Here is a 19,766-nt window from a genome sequence, read left to right on the forward strand (position 1 = left end):
GAGAGAGAGAGAGAGAGAGAGATTTAGTGTTTAGGGTATACCCAAGAGTTTACAGTTTAGTGTTTAGGATTTACCCAAGGGTTTAGGGTATATCTAAGAATTTAGGGTTTAGTGTTTGGATTTTTACCCAAGGGTTTAAGTTTTGTCCAAGGGTTTAGGGTATAATGTTTAATGTTTATGATTTACTCTTTTGTGACGATTTTAAAATTGTTAAAAAAAATCATATTTTGGCAGCTACTAATATTTTTCATTTATTTTAAAAACTTAAAACAGTATTATTTTATTTATTATATTTTATAAAACTGTACATTAATTGGCAAACTATGATTAGTTGGTAATTCACCCAAGAAAAATTCATGATAACATATTAAACTAGGAAACATTCTCATATAAAACAAAATTGTGGTAGTTAAAAGATAATCGATGAATTAGAAGAATGTTTACATTTTTATATTTCTCAAAAAAAAAGGTTTACGATGAGGGGATACCGAGAGAGAGAGAGAGAGAGAGAGAGAGAGAGAGAGAGAGAGAGATAAACAAAATGAGTTCGAGAGTAAGATAAACACACAAAACCCAAATTCCAAACTATATATATATACTTTCTAATATTTTCGAAAAATTGCTGATCTAATAATCTCATCCCGCGCAAGGCGCGGGTTACTACCTAGTATTAAACTATTTTTAATGATTTTTTACAAAAAAAAACTGTGTAAAGTTCCAAAAATCAGTTTAGACAATCACCGATTCCTTATTGAACTTTAGCAAATGTAAAAGAATGAGAGCAATGTTCCAGCTTAGTTCCATCGTACACACTTTCGAGTTAAACTGAAATATTTATGTCAAGTTCCAAATCATAAATGAAAGTGAGAAATTAAAAGAAAAGAACAGAAAAAAATAGATTAATATCCTACAAAGCAAGATTAAGATCTAAACCCTTCTCTTCTTGTCCCTCCTTCTCTACTACTTCCTCCTCCTCTTCTTTCACCTTGCCATCATCTTCCTTGTGATCAGCAACAACCAAAACTGGCTTTAAATCCATACGACACTCAGAGAAATCTTCCGGAAGAAACGCCGGGACCACAACGCAGGATCTCTCTCCCCCGTTCCATTTCTTCCTCGATTCACCGGAGTTCCTAGTTAATTCTTCTCGTCTTCGTTTTCGTGCTTCTTGATACGTTTTGATAAGCTTGAAGAACGTATCAATCTTCCTCTCTTCTTCCTCTTCCTCTTCTCTTTCTCTTTCTCTCTTGTCGATCATGTTGACCTCCTTGATCTCCACATTTTGGTCCTTCTCGTTCTTCATGGTCTTAAGGGCACTAGAGGGGCAATCGTGTAGATTAAGTTGTTTGGGATACATTTACGAAATAAAATTGAGTTTGGAGACTTGAGTGAGTGAGATGGGTTAATATTCCTATTTGTCTGTTTAAAGGAAGAATTAGACGTGACGAAACTTCTTGGCAAAATGACAAAAACAACCTGTCCTCAGCTCCTTTCAAGTCTTTCTTAACTTTTATTCTAGCTTTATTCTTTTTAACAACTATTGTAAACAAGAAATACTCCAAAAATTAATTTGTTTGCAATAAACTATTGACGTTGGTATTTTTTGTCAAAAGAAAGACTTTGATATTTGTATTTTTATTTCCCCAAAAGAAAAACAATTCAAACACTTTGAAATCGTTTTTGGAAGAAAAAAAAAATCGATACAGAGGGTACAAAGGTAAAAGAAATCGGAGATACCAATCGATTGCGTCAGATGATGATCTTTGTGGATAAAACGACATGAAGCAGTTATGAGACTACGTCATCGTAGTGACGTATTCTTGACACATTATAATTGGTACTCATCATCGACACCTTGACTTGATGATGCGTTTACTTTACTCATGGTGGGTCGCGACAGAAAGAAAGATCCAGTGGATCGATTCTACATTATTCTCTTTTCTGAACCGTTAGATCAAACTCTCCTGGAAACTAGTTTTGAATATAGTGATAAAGTGAGTAGTTTTTACTTTTTTTTTTTTTTTTTTTTTTTGACATCAAGTAGTATTTTACTATTTTTATAATAAAAATGCATAACAATAGTACTCGTCATACTAACATCTATTCAAATGATGAGATTTTACAAAGATTTTTCGAATCAAATTATAAGTTGTCGGTTATTAGTATTATATTGGTTAGAGTCGGTTTAGTTGGGTTGAGTTTCCTTTTGCTTAACTGTTACTTAACCAGCATTACTGAACCAAACTATATATATAGAAAGTTTGTACATGTAAAGTTTAAAACAGATTGAATAATAACAAACTTTTCATTCATCTCTTTCACTGAACTCGATCTTCATCTTCCTCTTAGCTCGTATTGATTCAGAGTTAATATGGTATCAGAGCTCACAAACTTACTCTTCCGCTTCGATTCATCACCATGAGTGTTCCGATTCATCTCGTTTCTCGATTCGCTTTTCTCTTGATGCGTGCGATCGATGATTTTCTGGATTGGATCACCTTCTGTTACTATTTTTTGATTCTTCTTCTCTGTTGACCTCTTGCGATCGGTTTCTCTTCATTTTCGATCGAATCGCATTTTCTTTTCTTGACTTTGTCAGTTACATCTTGCTATGGCACCTTTGGATCCGTTATCCTCCGTCAATCCGCCTGTTCCGCCGTCAGATCCATCCCGATATCAAGCAGACTATTACGATAATCCCTATTACCTTCATCATACTGATCATCCTGGCTTGATTCTGGTCTCGGATCGTCTTACGACTGCGTCGGAGTTTCATTCTTGGAGACGCTCTGTGCGGATGGCTTTGAATGTTCGTAACAAGTTGGGATTCATCGATGGTACAATTTCTAGACCTATGGTGAATCATCGTGATTATGGTGCTTGGTCCAGGTGTAACGATATAGTGGCGACATGGTTGATGAACTCTGTTTCTAAAAAGATTGGCCAGAGTCTATTGTTCATCTCTACGGCTGAAGGGATCTGGAACAACTTGATATCTCGTTTTAAACAAGATGATGCACCTCGGATCTTTGATCTTGAGCAACGATTGAGTAAGATGGAGCAGGGATCTATGGACGTTTCTACCTATTACACTGAACTCGTTACACTATGGGAGGAGCACAAGAATTATATTGATCTTCCTATTTGTACGTGTGGACGCTGTGAGTGTAATGTTGCGGCTTTGTGGGAGAAGTTACAAGCTCGTAGTCGTGTTACCAAGTTCCTTATGGGACTTAACGAGTCATATGATCAGACGCGACGACATATCTTGATGCTCAAGCCCATGCCGTTGATTGAAGAAGCGTTTAACATTGTCACACAGGATGAACGTCAACGTTCTATTCGTCCTGTTACAGCTGTTGACAATGTTGCTTTTCAAGCTTCTAACTCGTCTACTACAGGTCCACAATCAGTTCCTGCGCATCTTCTCAATGATCAAGCATATGTAGCAGCTTATAATGCTGGGAGGGCTTACCAAAAGCCAGTTTGTACTCACTGTGGGAAGGTTGGACATACTGTTCAGAAGTGCTTTAAGCTTCATGGTTATCCTCCTGGATATAGAACGTATGGTTCTTCTCAGTCTAAGACTACGTCTCAGTCTAAACCAGCTTCTGCACAGTCTATGACTTCAGCTCCTGTTGCTGCGAATGCTGTTACCACTCTCTGTACTGATCAGGAATCTCGCTCATTGCCTCTCTTGCCGTCTGTGGCTCCACAGTTGACTAGCGGTGGGATGAATATGAACCTCCAGAGCTTTACTCCTCAGCAGATACAGAGTCTCATTGCTCAGTTCAATGCTCATGTTCGAGTTTCAGAGCCTCCAGTTCCTTCCTCGTGTACTTCTCTTCCACGAGCTACTATTACTGACCATGGCCATATGGATCCTCATTCTTCTTCTGGTACTTTCCCATTTCCTTCTATCAATTTGACCTTTCAAAATGACACCCTTTTCTATCAAAACCATTGCCTTTCCACTCTTCCTTCTATGATTTCTAATGATGCTTGGATAATAGATAGTGGAGCTTCTAGTCATGTTTGTTCTGAATTAGGCATGTTTGATAACTTTGTTCCAGTGTCATCTGTTACAGTTACTCTTCCTGATGGTAGTCGTGTCCCCATTACACACACATGCACTATTAAACTCACATCATCTTTGATTCTTTATGATGTTTTGCTTGTTCCTGACTTTCGTTTTAATCTGATTAGTGTGAGTAGTTTGATAAGAACTTTGTATTGTGCTGCTCATTTCTTTCCTAACGGTTGTCTTCTTCAGGATCTTTCTCGGGGCTTGATGATTGGGAAGGGTAGCCTTTTCAACAATCTTTACATTCTTGATTCTCCTGTTGCATCTGATGATCAATTACTCTGTGCTTCGGTTTCTACTGATAGTTTCGTTTGGCATCAACGTTTGGGGCATCCTTCTGCAAGTGTTTTAAACAAGATTTCTTCATCTTTACCGGCTTACAAGCATTCTGCATCTGAACACTCTCCTTGTTCTATTTGTCCTTTGGCTAAACAGAGGCGTCTTGCCTATGTGTCTCATAATAATCTTGCTAAGGAACCTTTTGATTTAGTCCATGTGGACATTTGGGGTCCTTTTAGTACAGAGTCTGTTAAGGGATATAGGTATTTTTTAACTTTGGTTGACGATTGTACAAGAGTTACTTGGGTTTATCTTTTGAAAAATAAAGGAGATGTTTCAATCGTTTTTCCACAGTTTTTGCAATACATTTCCACTCAATATCATTCGAAAGTCAAAGCCATTCGTTCTGATAATGCTCCTGAACTTACATTTACAGATCTTATCAAAGAACTTGGCATGTTTCATTACTTCTCATGTGCATACACACCTCAACAAAACTCAGTTGTAGAGTGCAAACATCAGCATTTGTTAAACATTGCTCGGGCTCTGCTTTTTCAGTCAAATGTTCCTTTGGTTTATTGGAGTGACTGCATCATGACATCTGTTTACTTGATAAACCGTATGCCTTCTCCTCTGTTGAATCATAAGTCTCCGTTAGAAAAGCTTACTGATAAAAAGCCTGATTACTCCTTGTTAAAGAGTTTTGGTTGTTTGTGTTTTGCTTCCACTCATGCTAAAGATCGTACTAAGTTCAGTCCTCGTGCTTTGCCTTGTGTTTTCTTAGGATATCCTTCTGGTTTCAAAGGCTATAAGTTGTTAGATTTAGAATCTCATTCGATTCTGATTTCACGAAATGTTGTTTTCAAAGAACAAGTTTTTCCTTACAAAACGAGTGAGTTTTTGTCTAAATCTGTTGATATGTTTCCTAATACCATTCTTCCTATGCCTGCACCGTTGCATTTTGTTGAAACAATGCCTTCTCTTGCTTCTCATTTTCCTCCTTTTGGTTCTGATGTTGCATCTTCATCTGATAATACATCTGTTTCTCCTGCTGCACAATCACACACTCATGACACTGCTCCTACGGTTAGTACTGATACACATGATGCTGCAACTGATTTATCTAATGTCTCTAGGCCAAAACGCATGACTAGAGCTCCTACTTACTTATCTCAGTATCATTGTTCCTTGGTTCCTTCTATTACTCTTTCTTCTTGTCGAATTTCTCGATCTATTTCTTCTCAAAATCATTGTTTTCTTGTTCCTCTTACTTCCACTTGTTCACCTTCCTTTCCTTCTTCCTCCAAAACACCTTACCCTTTATCTGATGTGGTCTCTTATGATCGGTTAAACCATATTTTTCAAACCTCCGTTCAATCTTATTCCTTAGAAACAGAACCGAAAACCTTTAAACAGGCCATGGCTTCAGAAAAGTGGAGAAAAGCTGCGAATGTGGAACTGGATGCTATGGAACAAAACAGAACATGGGATATTGTTTCTTTGCCAGTTGGGAAGAATGTGGTCGGTTGTCGATGGATATTCACAATCAAATACCGAGCTGATGGAACTGTTGAGCGCTATAAAGGACGTCTTGTGGCTCAAGGTTTCACACAGCAGGAGGGTATTGATTATATGGATACTTTTTCTCCCGTTGCAAAGCTAACCAGTGTCAAGTTGCTTCTTAGTTTAGCTGCAATAAAGGGATGATTCTGCTGTTGCTGCGTTACAATCTCTTCTTCGGTCTGAGTTTAATATCAAAGACCTTGGTCAAGCTCGCTTCTTTCTTGGTCTAGAAATTGCTCGGTCTTCTGAGGGTATCTCTGTTTGTCAACGGAAGTACACTATTAATCTTTTGGAGGATGCTGGATTGTCAGGATGTAAACCAAGCTCCATTCCCATGGATCCTTCTCTTCATCTTACGAAGACTCTGGGAACTCCTCTGCCAAGTCCAACTCCTTATCGTGAACTCATTGGTCGCCTCTTGTATCTTACGATAACAAGACCTGACATAACATTTGCTGTACATCAGTTAAGTCAGTTTCTTTCGGCTCCCACGGATGTTCACCTTCAAGCAGCTCATAAAGTACTTCGTTACTTGAAGAATAATCCAGGCCAGGGTTTGATGTACTCTGCTACTTCTGAGCTTTGCTTGAATGCTTTTGCCGATGCAGATTGGGCAACCTGCGAAGAAACTCGGCGTTCGATTACTGGCTTCTGCGTCTACCTAGGCTCTTCCTTAATATCTTGGAAGTCTAAGAAGCAAGCTGTCGTGAGTCGTAGCAGCACAGAAGCAGAGTATCGAAGCCTTGCTTTAGCGACTTGCGAGTTGATATGGATACAACAGCTTTTACGTGACTTACTGGTTCATGTTACGGGTCCTGCAAAGCTGTACTGCGACAACAAGTCGGCTATTCACATCGCTACCAACCCGGTTTTCCATGAACGCACTAAACATATTGAGATTGACTGTCATACTGTACGTGATCAACTCAAGGCGGGTCGTCTCAAGATGTTTCATGTCAGCACTGGGAATCAGCTTGCTGATACACTTACGAAGCCCTTGCATCCTGGACCGTTTCATTCACTTCTTCAGAGGATGTCTGTGTCAAGTCTTTTTCTTCCAGATTCTCCGAAGCTAAAGACTTGAGGGGGGCGTATTAGTATTATATTGGTTAGAATCGGTTTAGTTGGGTGGAGTTTCCTTTTGCTTAACCATTACTTAACCAGCATTACTGAACCAAACTATATATATAGAAAGTTTGTACATGTAAAGTTTAAAACAGATTGAATAATAACAAACTTTTCATTCATCTCTTTCACTGAGCTCGATCTTCATCTTCCTCTTAGCTCGTATTGATTCAGAGTTAATATCGGTCACTTGCATATAAACAAGTTATTAATCCTAACTCTATATCTCTGTTTTTTCACAAAAATGTTTTAATTGATTTTACTAACACGGAATTGTCCGAAGAAAGAAACAATGACAACAACTAACACATAATTTAAAATGGTTCAGTTGTTTGGTGGACGTATGTACTATAAAAAGACTCGATCGCACATTTATCAAAGGCGAGATTCGAGAAATACATGGCCCAATGAGTTCGTTAAGATTGCTATCATAGAACATGGATCAGTAGTCTAATATGGGCCTAAAGGTATGAAAACTTCACAAATTTGATTGTTGTAGGTTGGGATTTGTTAAACAATTTCTCTCTATTGGAAGCCTAAAGGTATGAAAACTTCACAAATTTGATTGTTGTAGGTTGGGATTTGTTAAACAATTTCTCTCTATTGGAAGAAACAACATTCCTTTGCAAAAACATTGCCTGTAGCAAACTCATGACTATCATAACGTTGGATTTAGAAAAGTTTCACTAGATATCAATATGTATAAATTTTTGGCACACGACGATCCACAAAGGCTCACTCATAAATCTCTGCATGTTAGATGGGAAAAGGAGAAAACGTAATCTATTAGTACTATGACATATTTAAATTAAACTTCTTAAAAGCTTCATCTTTGCGCCATATTCTCTTATTTTTCTTCTAAACATTTGATGTTATACTAATATTCTAACATTTGACAAAAATAAATACTAATATTCTATCAAAACTCATCTCTCCCACTAGATTTGTCTTTTCAACCCCCCATTTTCCTGATTCGAATCCAGACACGTGCATGAGAAATTAATGTATTCATAAGGCTGTTAAGGCAACCTTTACTCTCTTTTTTTTAAATCCTTTATTTTTTTTAACGTTTGAATCGATTATTATCAATTAATTACTCTTTCTTTCGTACTCGTTTTTAGTCACAAATTGATAATTAAAAGGTCCAAAGCCTAAAATTACATGTTGCATCCATTACAGTAAGGCCCGTAAGCCCATAAACCGAGAACAGCCCAAAAACTACCAAAACTCACTAATTACCACAGACAGAACTCTACGTGTTTCCATCCTCTATGCCAGGGAGCCATGCGTCACGCCCACGACAAATCGACCGTCATCGCTTTTTCATACTCATACAAATAAACATCACGAGATATGTATTATATTATATACTATTCGAGGTATAACCATTAACATTGGATTTATTAAGGTTAGTAATTATTAAAGACACCTCCAATGGTACAACTAAATAAGGGAAAACGTTAAAAATGAAGGAAATCACTCTCCAATAATACATTATTTTGAGAGAAAAATGAGTTTATGAACAGTATTTCTATAAACTCATTTTAATGTTGGACTTCTTTATTTGGATAATAATCCTTCCATTTTTTTAAACTATATTTTATGCATAAATAAAGTATTTACACAAAATATTATTTTAAAAACTTTTGTCTACTATATATACACACTGATTAAAAAAATTAACTAATAACTTAATAATATTATAATAAATCATCAATGGTAACATTAAAGTCTATCTAATACAAATATTTTTTAGAAAAAACCTAACACGACATAGAAAATGCTTTGATTTATTATTTGTGTGAAAGATATAGTAACTGTTTAAATAAAATTCTATTATTGCATGTATGTGATTATGTAATTTTATTAAATAATAATAGTTTATTTAAATAAAATTAGATTTTAGTTTAAAAATTAAAACTTTTTTACAGTGATCATAATTTTAAGTTTTATCAAATAAAATGTGCTTTATGTAACATAATAAAAAGTTGAGAAATGAATATATTAAGAATTGAGAGAAAACAGAAAATCATAAGCTCATTTTGATTTTCCATCATTTAAGAGAAAAAATGATGCAAACTATTGGAGATGGTCTTATGGTCCGAGCAATAGTAGAAACTAAAAAATGCAACCATGTAATATGTGGTTTTATAATTATTCTATTGTTAATTATGATAGAATCGGAAATAATAATTAGTAACATAATAATAATAATAATAATAATAATAATAATACGGAATTTTGATGTAGTAAATAAAAATAGTTTTTTAAATAACGCCTAAGATCAATGAATAATCTATATTTTATTAAAATAGAAGTCACAACTTCTATTCATGTATTGTTTTTAAAAATGGACATTTCCTAAAAAAATATATTTCATTTATTTATACTTAATATGTTGGCGTCATTAAGATATCAAATATCATATAATTAACATATATAACAACTTTACCTATAAAACTGTTTTACTTTTATTTTTAATTATAAATTTTCAGCTGAAAAATAAAAAAAATCTTACAAAAACATTTAAATATTTTATATAATAATGCATTAACTAATTTCGTAATTAGTAGTATAATTTTATTCAAATAAATTAAAATCTTATAATTTTATTCAAATAAATTAAAATTAAAATTTTTTATTAAAAAATAAATATTTTCATAAATTTCTAATTATAGTATATATTATACTAAAATAAAAGTAAGATATGAATTAAATATTAAAAATTATAGTAAATTATAAAGTAACTTATTTTATTTAAAAAAAAAATCCTTTCGTTTTAAATATGATACACCACTAAAAGGGGTTTAACGTAAACCATGTATAAATTTGCTAAAATAATAAGTCTAAATTATTTGAACATAACAATATATTTATTTATAAAATCCTGGTATATATAAAATTATAGATGCTAAATTATATTTTTAAACACAACAAGGAAATATAAATGATTCTAAACAAATTTATATTCTATAGTAAACCAAATAAGTTTAAAATATATTTAAAAATATGTTTTAAAAAGTTTATGCTAATGACAAAAAAAAAGAATTTACGCAAACTGTAGAAATTAAAAATATATACTTTGATGTGTGTTATCTGTTTGATTATTTTAAATTATGAATTTGTTTTACCGAATTTGAATTTATATTATTATGTAATAAAAATTTATAACAAATTATAATGTATAAAAAGTTTATATATTAAAAACGGAAAATAAAAGCTTAAATAATAAAATTATAGAATCACATTATATATAACATTGAAAATGCAAATCATATATTTAAAAATGTTTATGATTATTTCAAATTTATACATAAGTCATAGACATAAAAAAATAATCGACAATAAAGAAAAGGTTAAAGTATTTGTAAGATTTGAGGACAACATAATTTCATTACTAATTAGTAACGATCCATTTGATATTGACATACTCTATCGATCCATTTATAAGAGGTATATTGTTTTAATAGATAAGAAGATGTATATTATATAAGTCTCATTTTAACTTTATTGTGTTTCAATTACATTACATAAAAACTTATGTTCTAATAATATACCTTCATATCTACATATTAAAAAAAAATCTTTTAGTTAAAAATTCAATTGTTTATTTTATCATTTCTATAAATATCTAATACTAAATGCTTAGAGATTAGTGTATGTGAATATTTTTAAAATTGTCATAAAATTCAAAAACAATTACTAAATAATAGTTATTTTTCTTACTAATACAGAACTTAGATTGAAATTAGATCCATTTATTAGTTTTAATAATATATAAGGAATTATAAAATAATTTTCAAATTCTTTGAATTTTGTATATATTAATTTGTCAAATGATTACACACAAATCCAACAAAACATACATATAATAAGAAGCAACAAATACATTTGAGTTTGATATAATTAATTGAATAAAAATGAACTATAAAATTTAGGTATTTGAAAATAATATAAATAATTATATACATATATATATATACATAAAAATAAAAACAAACATTTGCACGGTCGTACATATTAAGCTCTAGTTACAACATAAAGAAATAAATAAAAAATATGATAAAAAAAGTTTTGACATCATTTTTGATTGGCATGTTAATATGTGATAATACAATCTCTGCTGCAGTGACAAAAAATACTACAAACTCTTACTTTTAATCATTCAAAGATAAGAGTCTAGACTAGTAGCCTAGAAAGTGGGAAAACAAATAAATTTAGGAGGATTCATTGACAAAAGACATTTTTGATACGCCTCGTCTTATTAGAATTGGGAATGGCGATGGCCTATGGAGAGGATATGAGTGCGATGGACATAATGATAGGTAGAGGAGATAATGCAGAAAAGCGAGAAGAAGAATCTTTATCATTTATGAATTGAGTTAACAAAGAAAACTAGGTTATGATATCTCCACTCGTTTCTATTATTCCTCCATGATTAAACTTCTGATCGATCATTCATATAACCAAAAGGTTAATCTGATTTTGTAACTGCAAAGATATGCGTCGATATATATATATACATATATATATATATATATAGCATATGAGATTAATTAAAATATATATTTGGGCTAGATTAAATAAATTTCGATTATTAAATATAATATTAAAACATATGATTATCACATTTTACAAAAAGAAAAACATGACTAGGTAGAGAAATATACATAATCTATTTGTTTGTTTGTTTGACGACTTATGTTTCTATTACATAAAATGCTAGGGTTCAATTTTCACTAGTTCAATCATTTATATATTAAAGAAAAAACATTTTTAAAGACTAAAATTACTTTCATATGTGATTAACAGAACTGTCGTTATTTACCTAGCGGACTCACAGTCACTCTCAATCCTTTAGAAATAGACATAAATTATTAGGGTATGTATAATACTATGCTACTAAATATTAACAATATTGTCAGTCATTTATTGGGAATTCAGTCAAAAAAACACTAAACATAGTAAGAATTGCCAAAAGAAATATGGACTCGAGGATAGCCAAAAAAAATCTGAACTTTTGTTGATTTTTATCAGTTTATTAAGAAACTTTGATTGACCGACCAGATTAAGACACCGTTAACTAACAGTTAAGACGGTGGTTAATCGACGTTAAATACAAAGATCGTTAAGTAAAACGACGTCGTTTTACCTATTTTTATTATCAAAAATATGTTGTTCGTGTGGGTCAAACCTGAGAACTCATGGCCAAATGACGAGGTTACTTGCCACTAGACTACTGTCATTTTTAAGAATATCTATAACATATTTTATTTTATTGAGTATCAAAAAAATCTCGAAAAATCTAAATTCTTTTTTTTTAAATTCCAAAAAATCTTAGAAGTTCAAGAAAAATCTGAAAATTAAAATTAAAATTGAAATTATAAATATTTAAAAAAAAATCAAAACATTAATTTTTTTTTATAAAAATTAATGTATCTAAGATCATTTGAGTTTTTTTATCTTAAATACATTAATCATACATTTTTTGTAAATTAATATATTTGAGATAAAATGGAAAAATGATATTTATCAAACTACAAATGTTTTTCATTTAATTATTATCATATTTTAGAAAAATATTTGTGATAATATCATTTGTTTATTGTATCTTAATTATCATTTGTCTATTTTATCTTAAATACATTATTCATACTAAAATCTATAGTGTGATAAATATCATTTTATTTTATATTACATACATTAATTTATTTTAAAATATGTTTCAAGTTTTTTAATCATTAAATTTAATTCGTTGCATTTTTTGAATTATTTTAGATTTTTTTTTGAAATTTTTAATGTATTGATTTTAAAAAAAAACTTATTTGTAATTTCAATTTTAATTTTACTTTTCAGAATTTTCTTGAATTTTTAAGATTTTTTAGAATTTTTTTAAAAAAATTTAGATTTTTGAGATTTGTTTGATACTCAATAAAAGAAAACATGTTATGGATATTCTTAAAAGTGACAGTAGTCTAGTGGCAAAAAACCTCGTCATTCGGCCATGATTTCTCATGTTTGATCCACGCGAACAACATTTTTTTGATAATAAAAATAGGTAAAACGACGTCGTTTCATTCCATCTCAAAATGACGTCGTTTTACTTAACGATCTTTGCAAACGTCGTTTAATCATTCTGTAACGGTGTGTTTAATTTGGCGAGTCAGCGATAACTTAGTGATTAAAATTTAATGTCGAATATAGTTCGATGTTTTTTCGGCGAGCCAATATGTTCGTATTTATTATGGCAATTCGTGCAAAGTTCATGATTTTTGGCCGAATTCCCGTCGTTTATTGTTTGTTGTACAGTAGATAATACTGTCAGTCGTTGATTGTATAATAAATGATATCAAAAAAATTAACAACAAATATAATTATGTGAAGATCATACGTCGTTTTACCTATTTTTATTATCGAATGAAACGACGTCGTTTTATACAACAAATATAAATTGTTAATATTCTTATATGTTTTTTTATATGACTTATATACATATCATTTATTTTACTTAAGATATTATTAATTTTATTTGATTTTATTAGATATGTCATAATGGTTGAAGACTATACAATATAATTTGTTTCATGATAAATGCTGTATAAAGGGAATATAATCGTTTGGTTAGAATATGTTCCCACAAAATCGAGATTAATTCTCCAATTTCATTAAAAAGAAAGTTCATATAAAAGCTCAATCAATCTCTTAGTTTAAGCAACTTAATTTTGTAATTCAGAAATAATAATACATGGTGATAGACAAATTATGAGTCAATTTTAAATTCAAAATGGGCAAGTTTATGGTCAAATATCATGATTGATAAATCAAGTAAAATGTGAAATTAGCAAAATGAATGAAGTAAATATAAGAAAATAATATCAAAAATCTAATATTTTTTTTTCCTATATTTACTTGATTCCTTTTGTTAATTTACGCTTTACCGTAATATATGTAGTAGTAAAAAATAGGAAACTAATATATGTATTATGGTTTCAGTTAATATAAAAAAAGTTACTACAAATTTATTTAAATTCTTATAGCCGGTTAGAAATTATATAGGAAACTGTAATGATTTTTTGCCATTAATCTCACAATGTAATATAATTGATTGACTCAATTACTGTGGCATAAATCATATTAGTTATTACTATATATATCATATAAGTAATTTATGCAATAGCCAAAAATAAGAAACTGATATACGCAATCTCCATAACACATTCTGGTTTTGGTTAATATATGAAAATTATTACTAATTTATTTAAATTCTTATGACCAATTAAAAATTATACAGAAAATTGTAGGATTTTTTGTCATTAATTTCGCGATGTAATATATTGATTGACTCAATTATTATGTCATAAACCCTAATAGTTATTATTATATATATCAGAGTAAATTTTATATACCATATCACAACCTATAAACTTTAAAACACACAAAGACTATGAGTGATACGGATTTCATCTCTGACTCAAAGCCAAATTACATCTCTAATACATAACCTTCAGTTATGACTTTTAACTTCTTAATATCTATTAAACTAAATGTTATAATTTTTTTTTAATTTATTCATTCTGCACAAAACGCAGTACCACCTAGTCAGCATACTAATTAAGAATTAGTCTACCATTAACATGACTAATTTAGTCCAAACATTTTCAGTGAAAATATACCTCAGTTTCTTTTCCCCCATTTTTTGGGCAATCACTTTTTCCTTTACGTACGCTTTCAGGTTACCCGGGTATCAGGTAAAATAGTATTACACATAGATGTACCGATTACTTTACGAAACATATAGTTATATTTAATGTTAATATATACGTTAAACTGTTATTACGTGGTCACACCGAAAAAGGGGGGAATCGGAGGTGGGGTGTGTCTAACATTCCAATTGCGACCCACCAAACTTCTCCATTTGTTATAAAACTATTAATCTTTAACGCAAGATAATATATTCATATTTTCAGAAACGAGAGTCGGACCTAAAATCTTCAGGTGGCCTTGTAAGCTTTTTCAGTTTTCTTTAACCTCAAAAAGAAAGTACTATATTTCTTCTGTTGTATAATTGCATATACACACATACGCGTGATTGATTCCATAATTAGAATTTACCTCTTTATGCAAAAGTAGCAAAGAACATACATACATGAGCTTAACATTTATACCAAAAACATACATACATAAGTTAAAACACACGTTAGATACTAATCTCTACTTCAAATAAAATTATGATGTATGCGTTGATTTACATATGGCAATGTTGCTCGTATTCAAATTTAAGCTGTCTCGTAAATTTCAGATCCAATAAAAAAATCTGATATCGCAATGTTTTTTTTTTTTTTTTGAAACTGATATCGCAATGTTGCATGCATCTATTTATATAAAGAAGAGTTTAATCTCTCCAGGTGAAGCCACCTAGGATGCCACATCATAAACTAAAAGATTTATATGCTGACACGTGTCTCTTTCACTGAAATTTTGTGTTCTCTTCGTTAATTCTAAATATTCCGTTCCGGGCCTGAACTAATTGGTATTGGGCTTTGCACCTCTATACCTAATATTCTTTATCGTTAGAGTCTCGCTGTAACATTCTCGAAGTCGCCAGCAAAGAGCTTACCACAGGTTCATACGACAGCCATAGCATCTCTGTCAGCATCAATGGCGTCTCGAGTGATTTGATTACTGAAATCGAGTTGCAGAAACTCTTTGTTTGTCTCCAATCACGTCTTATAGCCTTCTCTTCTAATAAACTGAAACATTCCGAGTTACTCATCGCATTTATCACCTTATTAACTCCATAGCCGACGTAAACCACGATCTGACCTTAATTGTGAGTTATCCTTCTGAAAAGGGGTTTATTCTACACCTATAAAAGGTTAGCTTTCTTCACTTGAACATCATCTTCTCAATCTGTGAAAACACTAATCTATATATTCCCTCTGAAATGGCTAACTCATCAATCTTCCTTTATGATCTGAAAGCTGGCCGATGCTCCTCCACTGTCCAAGTGCTGTTACTCAGGTTCTGGATAGCCAGAAATGTCCGAGAGGAGGAGAATTGATGTCTCTTGATATGTTCTTACTGGATTCATAGGTAATTGTGTTCTTAAACTCATGTTCAGATTGCTTTATGTCTATAAAACTCATGTTCAATTTTTTTCTGAAGCGATGTTAGAAATATTCTTAAGCTTATGTTCATAGTCTTATTAAACCCATGGTCATATTGTTCTTATACTAAACACTATGAAACTGTTATTTAGAAAACCATTTGTGATTTTGTGATTTGACTCATTTTTATAGTCATCTTAAACGCATGTTCACATTATCTTGAAATCATGTTCGTAATTGTTCCTGATCTTAAACTAATGTCCATGTTGTTATCAAATTCAACATTATCAACCTGTTATACAAACATCTTCTGAATGATTAATTTTGTAACCGTTTGCAAAGAATGCTTTCTTTCTAAATGTGTTTCAGGTGACCCTTATGCAAGCAACCGTGAATGTGAGCCGGCTAGCAACTTACAGGCCTTATCTCCAGGCCGGTTCAATGTATTCTGTCACCGGTTTTGATGTAACTCGGTGTAATCAAAACTTCAGGCTCTCGAACTCCTCTCTGCTGATTCGATTCAGTGACGCTACCGCTCTTGCTGAGTTAACTGAACCAGCTTTTCCAATACCTAAAGAATGTTTCAGGTTCCGTAATCACAGAGGGATACTTAGTCTAGCCAACAGCAATACCCAACTTCCAGGTATTCCTCCTATAATATGTTCATAGGTATAGCTGGATAAGATATTAATAATAATCCTGAGCCAGATGTTATTGGTGAGATAACTGCTGTTAAGAGAAAGTTCTTTTTCGCTTGAATGGCTAACCTATCTATCTTAATCGCTGGAGGCTGGCTGGAGATGGGTTAGATTCACCGGAGATGGGTTCTTCTTCTGTTTTGGAGAGTAGAATCTGAGGATTCAAAAGTGTTAAAGCTTTGGAGACTGGAGTAAGCAAGCAACTCCATCGGCTTGAGAGGCATGGGCCGGTAAACAAGGTCTGTTTTGCATGTTGGAACCATGGCTCTTTCCATTTTAGACAGAGATGAATGTAATGGTTAATCTTCAAGAGTATAGGAGTTTTAAACACTGCACAAAAGAGGGAGTTTTAAACACTGTTGTAGACTTTAGCTGCTGCTCTACTACCACTTTTTAACAGTATTCTACCTCTTTCGGTCATGCTAATTATTGCTTCTGATTCTTTTTCCTTCTCGATTTTTTTTTGTACACAGCAAGGCAGCTACGTTTGATCTTCTTAAAAATGTCAATGGGATCTCTGATTTTCTACACATAAATATCGGATCCTTCAATGCTTATGAGTGCTTTAAGAAAAAAAAAAATTTAGTACACAGCAAGGCAACTACGTTTTCTCTTCTTAAAAATGTCCATGGGATCTCTGATTTTCTACACATATATATCGGATCCTTCAGTGCTTATGAGTGCTTTTATTTTAAAAAAAAAAACTTTTGTACACTGCTGCCAGGCAAACTACGTTTGCTCTTCTTAAAAGTGTGAATGTGATTTCAGTTTTTCTACTCTCATATAGATATCGGATCATATAGGTGCTTCTGGATATTTTAATAATTTTTGTACACTACAAGGCAACTGCATTTGCTCTTTTTAATAATTTCCAATGGAATCTCTGATTTCGACTCATAAAAGTCGGATCCTTCTAATTCTGTTTACTACATTCTTTACACCTCATATTAAGATTTATGAATTTACTCAAACCACTTCACAACAGTTAAACCATTCAAAAATTATCGTATAAATCTAACCCTTAAACTTAGGCTCATCCTTCCGCTCCAATGCATTAACAATAACACACCAAACCACCGTATCTCTAATTTTTAAAACTCTGTTGGATAGCAACTTCTTAAACACAAGTATTATTTTAACCAAGTGTATGTTTATTCAGACAACCTGAACGGGTAAGTGGGAGTTCAAAAGATACCCAACAGACAGTAGTGCTTAATGTTGCAAGTTAAACTTCATCAGAAATACCATTAGTCATTGAGTGGTTACGTAAGAATAGACCCAAGCGTCATAACCCTATCGCAACTTCCATAACAACTAAATTAGAAACATTTACTTGGATCAAGATCTATCTCTTTCTCTAGCTATGGTGAAAAAAACTTGCTGAAATAGGTGAACATGTAAGTGATCAATCAAAAAAGATTTACTGTTGGCTGAGGAAGACGTTCTTTGCGTAACAACAAATGTTTTGTCACAAAACATAGAAAAACACATCAAAATAGAAGCAAATGTTTTTTTGGACAAACTATAGAAATAGAAGCAATTGTTAAACATTAAATTTAACCAAGATAAAACTTCATGCGCAAAGCGTGGATTAACCCCTAGGATAAACAAAAAAATGTAAAATATGACAACGACAATAATAGTAGACTAAATGATAAAAACAAAATATACCAAAATATTTACACCGAAAAAATAAAAACATTCCATTAAATTTTAACACTATACTAGATCTTGACCCGTGCAACCGCACGGATATTAATTTTCAGTTTTAGTTTTTATTTATTTATACTAAATAGTATATTTATAATATTTGATCATTTTATATTGACTAAGCTACGGATGAGTATTTAGGTATCCACTCGAATTCGGTTAAAATCTATTCGGGTTTGAGATTTTTGAGTTTAAAAACTCTACCTCTATTCGGGAATTTATAAGCTTTGGTTCCGATTTGATTTGGATCTTTGCGGGTTTGATAACCCGTTTAAACTATTTTAAAATTTTTTAAATTTATATATATTTAAATATCGTTAAATCTAAAAAAATATATAACATGTAAATTTGAGTAATGTAAGCTAAAGTACATAAATTAAAAATTAAAATAGGTTTAACTTGAATATTTGGATGAAGAATAAATATATATTTTAAGTTTTTTTGGTGTTTTGATTATTGTTTATCTACTTTAGATGTTTACTTTGACTATTTTTATATTTCAAATATTTTAAACAACTTAAAATAGCTTATATTTTGGATATTAACTCGAAAAATAGCTAACATATTGAAGTATATAAATATGATTTAAATACATTCGAATATCCGAAATATTTCGTTCGGATAAGGTTTAGTTATGGTTCTCTAGATAGCAAAATGGTAAATCTGTTTGGATATTATCTAGTTTCGGTTCAAATTTGGTAATATTTTTTTCGTTTAGATTTTTTCAATGAAGAGTTGATATTATAATTTCTATGAATTGTTTGTCTAATAAAATATATTTTTTTTTGAATTTGACACTGATTTAATTGAGAAGTTAATGAAGTGTATTTAATTCAAATTTAATTAAAAAAACACATTAATGTAAATGGAAAAGACAAAGCATTAAAATAGGAAGTATTAGTTAATTGTGTATTTAATTCAAATTTAATTTTGGAAAACACATTAATCAAAGTGGAAAAGACAGAATTAAAATAGGAAATAATATTTAATGTCAGTGGCATGGAAGTGTAAATAAAACTGAAAACTAAGGGTTATTTTATATGGGTACTTCTCTTTTAATAATATAGATTATGAAATTTAATTAACTGTAACGAAATATCAGCATCAAACAATTTTTAACCGTAACAGTTGATAAACATATAATAAGAAATCAAAGAAACAGCGATTTAAAAATAGTATATAATAACATAAATTTAAAAA

At 31.3% G+C, this 19,766-nt stretch overlaps 1 protein-coding gene and 1 long non-coding RNA gene across 5 annotated transcripts; one reads left to right on the forward strand and one right to left on the reverse strand.

The window, feature by feature from the left end:
• Window positions 1-569: 569 nt before the first annotated feature.
• Window positions 570-1,404, reverse strand: LOC108859718 (protein NIM1-INTERACTING 1). Its single transcript, XM_057010123.1, has one exon. The coding sequence runs from the start codon at window positions 1,355-1,357 to the stop codon at window positions 908-910; it is 450 nt and encodes a 149-aa protein (XP_056866103.1). The 5' UTR covers window positions 1,358-1,404; the 3' UTR covers window positions 570-907.
• Window positions 1,405-15,587: 14,183 nt separating this feature from the next.
• LOC130512727 (uncharacterized) lies at window positions 15,588-17,477 on the forward strand. 4 transcript variants are annotated; one of them, XR_008946313.1, is made up of 4 exons: window positions 15,588-15,926; window positions 16,033-16,144; window positions 16,528-17,095; window positions 17,330-17,477. It is a non-coding gene; the product is annotated as an uncharacterized LOC130512727 (long non-coding RNA). The 4 variants fall into 4 exon arrangements; XR_008946312.1 differs by lacking the exon at window positions 17,330-17,477 and having other exon boundaries at window positions 15,599-15,926; window positions 16,528-16,801; window positions 16,867-17,298; XR_008946310.1 differs by lacking the exon at window positions 17,330-17,477 and having other exon boundaries at window positions 15,605-15,926; window positions 16,528-16,801; window positions 16,948-17,298.
• The last annotated feature ends 2,289 nt before the right edge of the window (window positions 17,478-19,766 follow it).

This window comes from Raphanus sativus, chromosome 5 (assembly GCF_000801105.2).
Source record: "Raphanus sativus cultivar WK10039 chromosome 5, ASM80110v3, whole genome shotgun sequence".
Taxonomy (NCBI): domain Eukaryota; kingdom Viridiplantae; phylum Streptophyta; class Magnoliopsida; order Brassicales; family Brassicaceae; genus Raphanus; species Raphanus sativus.